Source organism: Rhincodon typus, chromosome 46, assembly GCF_021869965.1.
Source record: "Rhincodon typus isolate 14 chromosome 46, sRhiTyp1.1, whole genome shotgun sequence".
Lineage (NCBI taxonomy): Eukaryota > Metazoa > Chordata > Chondrichthyes > Orectolobiformes > Rhincodontidae > Rhincodon > Rhincodon typus.
The window spans coordinates 6,690,682-6,702,962 of record NC_063377.1 but is presented as its reverse complement, the minus strand read 5'-3'; the positions used below and the strand labels follow the sequence as shown (position 1 = coordinate 6,702,962).

The 12,281-nt window shown below is 46.1% G+C and overlaps 1 protein-coding gene across 3 annotated transcripts in view; it reads left to right on the top strand.

Moving 5' to 3' along the window:
- Positions 1 to 3,212: 3,212 nt before the first annotated feature.
- LOC109923568 (aryl hydrocarbon receptor nuclear translocator-like) overlaps positions 3,213 to 12,281 on the top strand; it is a 41,013-nt gene continuing 31,944 nt past the window's right edge. The window contains exons 1-3 of one of the 3 annotated variants that reach the window (XM_048620350.1): positions 3,213 to 3,483; positions 7,009 to 7,324; positions 11,768 to 11,885. In XM_048620350.1, coding sequence (XP_048476307.1) covers positions 11,770 to 11,885 — 116 coding nt within the window. In that variant the 5' untranslated portion in view covers positions 3,213 to 3,483; positions 7,009 to 7,324; positions 11,768 to 11,769. The other 2 variants (XM_048620351.1, XM_048620349.1) reach the window with 2 other exon arrangements.

The window sequence follows — 12,281 nt, the reverse complement described above, 5'->3', positions numbered from 1 at the left end:
CTGCATCTACCCCCGTCCAGTCCTGTTAGAATTTTATAAGTCTCTGTGCGATCCCCCCCCTCATTCGTCTCAACTCCAGTGAAAACAATCCTAACCTGGTCAATCTCTCCTCATACGTCGGACCCACCATCCCCGGAATCAGCCTGGTAAACCTTCGCTGCACTCCCTCGAGAGCAAGAGCATCCTTCCTCAGAAAAGGAGACCAGAACTGCACACAATATTCCAGATGTGGCCTTACCAAGGCCCTGTACAACTGCATGAACACATCCCTGCTCAGGTTCCTAGGAGTGACAATCACTTCCTGGTCCACCCATGTGGACGCTACGGTCAAGAAAGCATAAAAACGCCTCTACTTCCTCAGGAGCCTAAGGAAATTCAGCAGGTCCATTAAGAATCTTACCAATTTTCATAGGTGCACCGTAGAAAGCGTTGTATACAGATGCATCATGGCTTGGTACTGCTCTGCCCAGGACCGTAAGAAACTACAGAGAGTTGTGAACACAGCCCAGTCCATCACACAAGCCAACCTCCCATCCATTGACTCCATCTACACCTCTCACTACCTCGGCAAGTCAGCCAACATCACCAAAGACCCCTCCCGCTCCGGTTATAATCTCTTCCAAATTTTTCCCTCAGGCAGAAGATACAAAAGCTTAAACACACATACCAACAGATTCCAGAACAGCTTCTTCCCCGATGTTATTAGACTTCTGAATGGACCTCTCAAATTTCAAATTTAATGTTGATCTTGCACTTCGTGTACCTTCTCTGTAGCTGTAACATTGTATTCCTCGCTCTGTTCGGTTATACTAATGCACTTTGTATGGCATGATCTGCCCATACTGCAAGCAAATTCTTCACTGTACCTACGTGCATGTGACAATGTTAAATCAAATCAAATCAAATAAGTAACAAGGATTCATCCGCATATTAGAACGGGATGAGACCGTTCAGCGTCTCAAGTCTGTTCCACCTTTCAGTTAGATATACTTTGAACTGTGGACTTTGATGAATTTCCTTAATAAAAAATTTATCCATTGCAGATTTTAAATGAACAACTGATCCAGCATCCATTGGTGTTTGTGGAAGATAATTGCAAATTTCCATAACCATTTGTGTGTAGAAATACTAAGAGGACATTCTGGCCCTAATTCTTTGACTATTTCCCTCTCCTTCTCCTCCCTCAGTTCTAGAATCTCCAATCATTGGAAATAGTTTACCTTTAACTTCCCTGTCTTTTCCTTAATATCTTGAAGGTTTTAATCTGCTCAGCCTTTAACACAGAATCACAGTGCACGGAAACAGACCCTTCAATCCAAACACACCATGCCCAGCATGTTCCCAAACTAAACTAGTGCCACTTGCCTGCTCCTGGCCCATATCCCTCCAAATCTTTCCTATTCATGAATTTATCCAAATGTCTTTTAAACGCTGCAACTATACCCGCATCCACCCTTCCTCTGGCAGTTCATTCCACGTATGAGCCACTCTGTGTGTAAAATATTTGCCCCTTATGTTCTTTTTAAATCTACTTCCTCTCGCCTTAAAACTATGCCCCTCAGTTTCGAACTCCCCCCCACCTTAGGGAAAAAGATACCTGTCATTCACATTATCTATGGTCCTATGATTTCGTAAACCTCTAATAAGGTCACCCCTCAACTTCCTACACTCCTGTGTAAAAAGTCCCAGCCTATCCAGCCTCTCCTTATAATTCAAGCCCTTCATTCCTGGCAACATCCTGGTAAATCTCTTCTGAATCCTCCATAGCTTCATAATATCCTTCCCATAGCTGGGCGACCAGAACTGGGCACACTACTGAAAGGGAGGGTATAGTCTCATGGTATTATCGCTGGACTGTTAACCCAGAGACCAAGGTAATGTTCTGGGGACCCAGGTTCAAATCCCGCCACAACAGATGATGGAATTTGAATCCAATAAATATCTGGACCTAAAAGTCTAATGATGACCTATTGTCAATTGTCGGAAAACCCCTTCTGATTCACTAATGTCCTTTGGGGAAGGAAATCTGCTGTCCTTACCCAGTCTGGCGTACATGTGACTCCAGACGCACGGCAAAGTGGTTGATTCTTAACTGCCCTGTGGGCAATAAATGCTGCCTGGCCAGCGATGCCCTCATCCTGTGAATGAATAAAGAATAAAATATTCCAGAAGAGGCCTCACCAATATCCTGTACAACCTCAACATGTCATCCCAACTGCTATACTCAAAGGTTTGAGCAATGAAGGCAAGCATGCCAAATGCCTTCTTAACCCCCCTGTCCACCTGTGACGCAAACTTCAAAGAATTATGTACCTGAACCCCTAGGTCTTTCTGTTCTGCAACAACTACCCATTAATTGTATAAGTCCTGCTCGTGTTCATTTTCCCAAAATGCAACACCTTGAATTTAACCAAATTAATGCCATCTGCCACTCCTCAGCCCATTGGCCCAACTGATCAAGATCTCTTTGTCATCTTAGATAAACCGTCTTCACTGCCGGCTATACGACCAATTTTTAACTGGCCCAATTCTCATTAAAATTGGCAATTTCTAGTTCTGATGGAGGGAAGATTAAATCTCTGGTTGGGATAAAGGTGGTGGAGAGAGCAGAGAGAGAGATGGGTTGGGGTGGAGGTGAGCAGGAAACAGGCAGCAGGTGTGGTTGTGGCGTCTGGATAAGCAAGTTGGGAAGACCGATAAGAGGGCGTTCACCAACGGGGACGTCAATCACACTGGGCGTAACCGCCGAGCCTCGCGTGTAGGGGTCTGTCTATCTGGATTGGTGTGCCACGACGTCCATCAAAAGATAGGCCCCGCCTCCCCAGCGCAGTCCACCGTTGAGGGACAAGAGGGCGGGATCCACAGTGTACGTCAATCAGACTAAGCGTTATCCCGAATGGACAAATGGAGCAAGGTAGTGGGCGGGCCTCTAGTTACCATTGGTCACGATGTACGTCTATCAAACTGTACGCCCGCCTCTCCTTATATAAACACGCTCGCTGGGCTACCGGCCACTTTCTGCTGGCGATCAGTGAAGGTCTCGTTTCTGATTGGAGCAATAGAACGCAGGATGGGGCGGGGCTCTTCTCCTGATCGGATAGCGGAGGCGTCCATCGAGCGGCAGCCCCGCCTCTCTTCTCCGAATATGGAGGAGCGGACAGCAAGTTTGGTCGGAACGGGCAATTTAAAGAGGAGGAGGAGGAGGAGGAGGGCAGCGAATTAGGTTGCATCGTGAGGGGCGGGGAGGAAGAAGTTGAGGGCCGCCATCTTGTGGAGGGTTGGCGGCTCTTTCCCGGGGACCACCTTTTAAAAACACTATCTTCTCGGCGTCATCTCACGTTGTTTTCTTTTATTGCTTGGGGGAGGCTTGAGGAAAGAAGGGGAGGCCTGAGGAAAGAAGGGGCCGTCCTCGGGTTTCGGATGCTCGCCTCCGGAGCGGGAGAGCGAAGCGTACCCAACCCGTGACCGCCGCCGTTAACGCAGGTGAGGTCGGCCGCCCCGAAAATCGAGGCCCAGGCTCCGGGCAGGACGGCTAGGCCGCGCTCTCTTCGACTTTTAGGTTTTTGTTGCCGTCATATGCGCCTGGACGCAGTGGGGAGTGTCATTTTCGCGTGCAGACCGTTACCATACGAGTGAGCCAGGGTAACAAACTATACAGTATTATGGTTGCAGAGAGAGATGTCAACATTTAAGAAATTTGGTCACTTCTTTGAATCCTTGCCCCCTTTTCTATTTCCCCCCTCTGCCGACCTCACTTGCTTTATTTCTCCTGTTTAACTTTTACTGATGATCTCCCTGCTTTTTATTTAATCTAGCTTATTCCAACTTCCCAATTGTTTTTTGTTTTGGATGCCCCTCTTTCCTTAAGACAACTTCATTTAGACACAATGAGGATGTCCTATGTCAACATGTCACGCTGCAGTCACTTCATCCACTCCTATAGGAGGTGCTGTGGGTCCCAGGCCAACTTGCTTTGTCCCCTGACCTAGGAGTTCTGAGATAACAAGGTGTAGAGCTGGATGAACACAGCAGGCTAAGCAGCATCATAGGAGCAGGAAAGCTGATGTTTCGGGCCTAGCGTTCTCTGCAGTGAGTGTTGACATGGGTGCTGATGTGGATAGTTAAAGTGAGCATTTTAGGGTGGGGTGCCCCCTGTGGTTATCAAGCCCCCCCAGCTATTTCTGATCCTGCTTTCCAGCACTTGGCCCCTGTAATATTGAACTGGTTTTATTGTCACATGCAGTGAAAAGTTTATATGCTGCCACTTGCAGTGCCATCTTACCACAAATGAATGTGGACACAGCTTCTTTAGTTAGATCTTCTCGAATAGAGAAATAAAATGTCCAGTGTCTGCAGAAATAAAAGTCTGGAACACCAGTCTTCCAACCCAGACCGTGCTGGCACCTAGCCTCCAGTCTGCACCAGGCTCTGCTCCAGACCACGCGGGGCTTCACCTTGGTTCACGTGGCAGGCTGCAGCAATCTTCCAGCCACAGAGGCCGGGAGGCAGGCAGGCCAGGAGTCGCTGGGGGAGGGGTGGGGAGAGATGGGGGGAACACGAGGAAAGAAGAATGGATGCAGTGGAGGAGCTTTGGCTGAAGCATCCTATTCTGCCACCTTGGTGTCCTTTGTCCATTATGGTGTTTCAAGCGTGCATCAAATGCAGCTTGATATCTTTATGGTTTCTGGCATCTTTCAGGCAAATGAGTTTGAGGAGCTGGGTGGGGTGGGGAGGAGAGTGAGACTCTGAAATGGAGTGGTGGGGATTGGTCAGTGAGGTGGATAGGTGGGAGAGAAGATTAGACAGGTTGTCAGGTCAAGGAGGTGGGGGTGAGTGGGAGGGTTGGACATGGGATGGGGGTGGGGAGATTTTAAAACTGGTGAAATCAATGAAGCTGTAGGCTTCTGAGGTGGAATGAGGTGCTGCTTAAATCATAGAAACTGCTGCAGTGTGGAAACAGGACATTTGGCCCAACAAGCCCATGCTGCCCCTCTGAAGATTGGGATTATATTCATTGGAATTCAGAAGATTGAGGGGGGATCTTATAGAAACATATAAAATTTGAAGGGAATAGATAAGTAGAGAGGATGTTTCCACTAGCAGGTGAAGCTAGGACAAGAGGGCATAGCCTCAAGATTAGAGGGAGCAGATTTAGGACTGAACTGTGAAGGAATTTCTTCACCCAGAGGCTTGTTAATCTATGGAATTCCTTGCCCAGTGAAGTAGTTGACGCTACTTCGGTAAACGCTTTTTTAAAAAAAAAGTAGATTTTTTTGAACAATAAAGGAATTAAGGGATACGGTGAGAACGTGGGTAAGTGGATCTGAGTCCACGAAAGGATCAGCCATGATCTTATTGAATGGCGGAGCAGGCTCGAAGGGCCAGACTGCCTACTCCTGCTCCTAGTTCTTGTGTTCTTGTGTTGTGAAGAGGATCCTGCCTAGACCCATTTCCCTGCACTTCCCATGTCTAATCCACCTAACATACCTTGAACACGATGGGCAATTTTAGCCTGGCCAATCCACCTAACCTGCACATTCTTTTTACTGATGGAAGGGGTAATTTTTCTCCCTCTGTGCCACTCTGAACTTTGCACACTGCATTCAGATCCTTCTCCTTCTCTAAGGAAAACAGCCCCAGCCAATTTAATCCTCTAATCGCTCAATCACCACCCCGGCAGCATCCTGGTCAAACTCTTCTGCACTCGATATTTCTCTGGTCATTTTTAGACATGTGATGGCATAGCCGTAAAGGCTGTTTTTTGAGGTCAGTCCATCCATAAGATGGAGGAACCGGAGTCAGCCATTCAGTCTCAGGTTGACTGCCATTCGGTGAGATCTAATCGTCTTCAACACTACTTTCCTGCCTTTTCTCCCTGACCTTTGATTGCCTTACTCTTTTTAAAATAAACACTCTCTCTCTCCACCTTGAATAGCCTCCATAGCCCTCAGTGGTAAAGAACACCACTGCTTCACTGCACTCGGAAGAAATTCCTCTATTTGTCTTAAATGGGCAACCCCTTATTCTCAGATTATGCCCTCCTAGATTCGCCCACTCCCTCCCCCTACTTCAAAGTTACACCATTCAGCTTATCTTGTCTTTTGCATGTTCTGCCTATATTGTCCTGCAGTCTGTCACTTTGTTCACTGCATTTTGAGTCTTGAATCATTGACAGACGTTGAAACTAGGCTTAAGTTCAGGTTAAAATTGTTACAGAGATAGTAGGAACTGCTGATGCTGGAGAATCTGAAACAAAAAGGCGTAGAGCTGGATGAACACAGCAGGCCAAGCAGCATCAGAGGAGCAGGAAAGCTTGACGTTTTGGGTCTGGACCCAAAATGTCAGCTTTCCTGCTCCTCTGCTGCTTGGCGTGCTGTGTTCATCCAGCTCTACACCTTTTTGTCTTGAGTTCAGGTTGTTTATTAAAGGAGTGATGGCTGTAGCACTGATTGCTGGCGTGTTGTTCCCTCCAAGCTGTGCAGACATTCAGGGTCTATGCAGACCAATCAGTGTGCCATAAACCACATCGATGCATGGACTTCAGAGGTTGGGAGAATTTAGGGCATTGTTTGAGAACAGTACTAGGCATAATCTCTCTGCCAGTTCAAGCAGTGATGGAGAGCAATTTCTTCCTCAGGATATTGGATCTGTGGAATACTTTCTAACAGGCTTAGAGACTAGGTTGCTCAGTATTCTCAAGGCTGAGATAGACCGATTTGTATTCGGGAAGGGAATTGAAGGTTATGGGGGGGAAGGCAGGGAAGTTGAATTGAGGATGATCAGATCAGCAATGGTGGGGCAGATTCAAAGGGCTGAACGGTCAGCTTCTTCTTAGGTTGGCCCTCATCCTTTCCTTTCCAGAGCTGAGGGGTGACTTTAGTTTTATAAAATCAGAGCATTGTGATTAGTTGATGTCTTTTTCCCCAGCGTAGGGGAGTCTAAAACTAGAGGACATAGGTTCCAGGTGAGAGGGGAAAGATTTTAAAAGGGGCAACTTTTTTTACACAGGGTCGTGCACATATGGAATAAGCTGCCAGAGGAAGTGGTGGAGTTCAAGTTTCAGAGCAGCCATGATCTCGTCGGATGGTGGAATAGGCTGAAGGGACTGAATGGCCATCTGCTGTTCCTAATGAATAGAATCAGGAATTTAACATTCATCTTGGTGGTGATGACCAGGACTGCCATCATCAACTGTTTTAAAAACGCTACCTGGTTCATTAAGCAGAAGGAAATCTGCCTTCCTTACCTGGTCTGGCCTATGTGCAACTCCAGAGACTCAGTTGTCATTGGTTCTTGACTGTCCCCTCTAATTACATCACCAGGGGTAAGGGCTGGGTAACACATGCTGGCCTTACCAGTCTACCCACACTGTTTCAGAATGACAAATTTTTCATAATTTTTTCGGTCATTCTTATCGTGACTAACTGACATGAGTAATAACTGTAAGCAGAGTTCCTTGTGTCTTCACTGTAAATGGAGACGAGAATTAACAGTCTGCGTGGGCAGGAGGGCCTGGTCATCAGAGGGACAGGTTGAAGAGAATCGGCTGAAGAACAGCGATGGAAAACTTGTTCTCTTTTGTTGCAATCTAGCGTGTGCTGTCTGCAAGGGTGGTGGGAGTAGATTCAACAGGAGCTTCCAAAGTGGAGCACCTTTGGTGGTGGTAGTAGCAGTGGGAAGGACTGTTCAATGGAGTGAGGAAGGGCTCAGGCTGGAGAAGCAGAATGGTGGAGTCCTGAGCTGTAATGTCATATAACTTGCTTGACATATTCCCCGTGGGCGGTGATTTGGTTTATATGCAGAGGGTGTTGGGAAGCTTCAGCCAGCTGCACTGCAGAGCTGAGTTGACTCAGATTTGTAACTGCCCATGACAGTTGATTTGGAGAAGTGAGTTTGGAATCACAAGTGACTTGATTGTGATTTATTGTCCCATGTTTTGTTACAACATAGTAGTGTTGTACAGTGCGGCCACACTCCAGCCCCATCTTAAAACACAAAAGTAAATCAAAACAAAGAATATAAAAGCAGAAGAATAAAGTGTCCAACTTCACAGTCCTCGAGTGCTTTGCCATGGGCCTGGTGCTGAGGCATGAGTTCCTTTGTTACACTGCTACTGCTGGCATGGAAGTCACTACTCTTTGGCAAGGATGGCGAAAGACCTATAAAAATCAAGAAAATTCTGGGCAAGATTTTTAATGTTTTGCTTTGTTGAGCTTTAGTTGTGCATTAAAAGTAAATAGTCTCGTGAGCGAGAGGGTCGTTGACAATGATGTCAAAGCATCGAGACACAGGCCTCAGACCTGCACCTGTAGCACATTATTTGTCTGATGAGTTCACTTTCTGAACCCATCTTTCCCCAACTGCTGTCTCTTCCCCCGCCCCCAGCTGTTCTTATCTAATGTTAACATCCTGATTCCCACTCCAGCCAAGTTAATTTAAATCATCCTTGCTCCACAAGTGCAGTGATCTCAGCTCCTCGGTTGAGATGTAACCCCTGTCTGGCCTGTCCAGGGCCCAACTCCCATAAAACCATAAGCAATAAGAGAAGGCATAGGCTATTTGGCCCCTCGTGCTTGTGCATGATCCACCATTCAATAGGATCGTGGCTGATCTGACACACCTTGTGTCTGCTTAGCTGTGCTTTCCCTGTAAGCCTTGATTCCCTGACTGATCAAGAATCTAGCAATCTCAGCCTTAACTACACACAGGGACTCTGCTGCCACCACTCCCCCAAACTGCTGTCTGCGTTTCTGTGGCATGAAGTTCCAAAGACGCTCAACCCTCTGAGAAAAGACATTCCTCCTCATCTCAGTCTTCAATTGGTGTCCCCTTATTCTGAGACTGTGCCCTCTGGGCCTAGACTGTCCTGTGAGGGGAAACATCCTCTCAGCATTTACCCTGTAAAATCCCTTGAGCATCCTGTATATTTCAATGCGATCACCACTTATTCTTCTAAACTCCAATGCGTAGAGTCCCAACCTGTTTAGCCTTCGCTGATAAGACAAATCCCTCCATATCCGAGGTCATCCTAGCAAATCTTCTCTGAACAGTTTCCCATGAAATAATTTCTTAAGGGGACCAAAACTGCTCACAGTAGTCCAGCTGTGGTCTCACCAGCACCTTGTATAGTTGTAGCAAGACTTTCCTTAGTCTTGTACTTCAACTTAACTAGCTGAGTGGACCTCATGGTCAGCATGGGCATGGACCAGTTTGGGCTGAAGGGGCCTGTTTCCATGCTGTATAACTCTTGACCGCCCACCTGTTGAAATCAGGGTCACTGTTCCATTAGCCTTCCTAATTGTGTGCTGCTGTATGTGCTAGCTTTCTTGACTGAGAAACATATGGCCTATTAGTTTTAATCTTTATATAGAACACATAATCTAGACTGTCTCCTATACTGCTTTTGATTGTCTGTGATGGGCCCAGAAAACACTTCCCAGAGTATCTCTTTACCCTTTATCGACCCTTTTTAAATACCTGTGTGGGAGTGTACATCGAGGGAAGGAATCTGTCGATGATACATCGATCATTTTGAGTGAGAGGCAGGCTTGATGAAGAGCTGACTGCTCCTGCCCCACTGTTTATAGAGTCAAGAGTCATAGAGCACATAAACAGATCCTTTGGTCCAACTTGTCTGTGCCACACAAACGTCCCAATCTGACCTAGTCCTATTTGCAAGCATTTGGCCCATATCTCTGTCAACCCCTCTTATTCATATACCCCCCCATCACAAAACACCCAGCCTATTCAGCCCGTCCTTATAACTCGAACACTCCAGTCTCTGTAATGTCTTTGCAAAACTTTTCTGCATCGTCTCAAGTTCAAAAACGTTCTTCCTATAGAAGGGCGACTAGAATTAGATGCAGTATTCTTAAAGTGACCTCACCAATGCCCTGTAGAGTTGCAACATGACATCCTGACTCCTGTACTCAAATGTTCTGCCTAATGAAGGCAAGTGTGCCAAATGCTGCCTTCACAACCCTGTCTACCTGTGATTCCATTTTCAAGGAACTATGCACCTGTACCCCTAGGTCTCTTTATTCGGCAACACTTCCCAAGACTCTACCATTGCCTGCGCAAATCCCACTCTGATTCGCCTTACCAAAACGCAACACCTCATATTCATCCAAATTAAACTCTCTCTGCCACTCTTTGGCCCATTTGATCAAGGTCCTTTTGTACTCTGAGGTAACCACCTTTGCAACTACACTACCTATTTTGGTGTCATCTGCAAGCTTATTAACCATGCCTCCTATATTAATGTCCAAATCATTTACGTAAATGACAAATAGCAGTGGTCCCAGCACCGAGCCCTTTTTGGCACGCTGCTGGTCATCGGCTTTTAGTCTGAACAACAACCTTCTACCACCACCTTCTGTTTCCTACCCTTAAGCCAATTTTGTATCCAATTGGCTAGCTCCCTCTGGATCCCAAGTGACCTAACCTTACTAACCAGTCTACCATGCAGAAATTTGTCGACCACCTTGCTGAAGTTCATATAGACAACTTTGCCTTCCTCCATCTCCTCTGTCACTTCAAAAAAAACTCAATCAAGTTAGTGAGACATGATTTCCCACACATGAAGCCATGTTGACTTTCCGTAATCAGTCCTTGCCTTTTCAAATGCATGTAAATACTATCGCTCAGAATCCCATCCAACAACTTATTTGCCACTGACGTCAGTCTCATTGGTGTGTAGTTCCCTGGTTCTTCCTTACAGCCTATCTTAAGTAATGGCACCACATTAGCTAACCTCCAGTGTTCTGGCACCACACCTGTGGCTTTCAATGATGCAGATATCTCAACAAGGAGCCCAGCAATCACTTCCCTCGCTTCCCACAAAGTTCTGGAAAAACCTGATCAGGTCCTAGGGATTTATCTACCTTTTAAGCATTTTAAGACCTCCAGCATTTCCTGTTCTGTAATATGAACTTTTTTTTTCAAGCTATCAGTATTTATTTCCCCAAGTTCTCTAGCTTCTGTCCTTCTCCATAGTAGATATTGACACGTAATATTTGTTTTGTATCTCACCCCTCTCCTGTGGTTCCAACATAGACGCCCACATTGATCTTTAAGGGGGTTTATTCTCTCCATAGTTACTTTTTTGTCCTTGTTGTATTTGTAGAATCTCTTTGGATTCTCCTTAATTCTATTTGCCAAAGCTATCTCATGATCCAGTTTTGCCCTCCTGATTTCCCTTTTAAGTATACTTCTACTGCCCTTATACTCCTGTAGGGATTCGCTGAATTCCAGCTTTCTATACCTGACATATGTCTCCTCCTTTTTCTTGACCAGAGCCTTAATTTCTCTAGTTATCCAGCTTTCTTTACAACTACCAGCCTTGCTCATCATACTGAGAGGAACATACTGTCTCTGATCTCATTTTTAAAGGCCTCCCACTTCGCAACCATCCCTTAACCTGCGAATACCTTCCCCAATCAATTTGAAAGTTCCTGTCTAATACTCCAATTTAGAGCTTTAACTTTTTTTTTATTAGTTCTATCCTTTTCCATAACTCTTTTAAAATGAATAGAATTACGATCACTTGCCCCAGAGTGCCCCCCGCCTCCACTGACACCTCAATCGCTTGCCCTGCCTTCTTTCCAAATAGAAGGTCAAGTCTTGTCTCTTCTCTAGTAGGTGCATCCACATATTGGATAAGAAAGTTTTCTTCCTGTATGTTCGGCAGACTGGGTCTCTCAATAGTGTTGTCATGTCAATGGGTCTTTTTCTTTCTGTCTCCCTCTCTCCCACCCAAACGTTGCAGAAATGGCTTCGGACATCGGTGGACAGCTGGGCGTACCGGTGACTGGGAGAGCTGGAGCAGGGACACAGCCACAGTCCAGTGGGGGCATAGTGTCCCGAGCACCGAAAAGGCATCCAGGGTAAGGTTGATTGGATGTGCCGCTACATTAAGAGCGGGAGCTTTTATATGAGGGCATCTGGGCATGGGTTACAGTCTGGAATCTCATTGAGGGGTTCGTGGTGGTTTATATATACAACAGCATACCTGGGAGTGAGTTACAGTCTGGAATCCAATCAAGGGGTTTGCAGTTGTATGTAAGTAGAATAACAGATACCTGGGAGTGAGTCACAGACTGGTATCTAAATTGAGCAGTTCAGGGTGAGTTTATATATAGAATAATAGATATCTGGGAGTGAGTTACAGACTGGAATCTGATCGAGGGGTTCGGGGTGGTTTATATACAGAATAACAGATACCCGGGAGGGAGTTACAGACTGGAATCTAATGGAGGGGTTCGGGGTGGTTTATATACAGA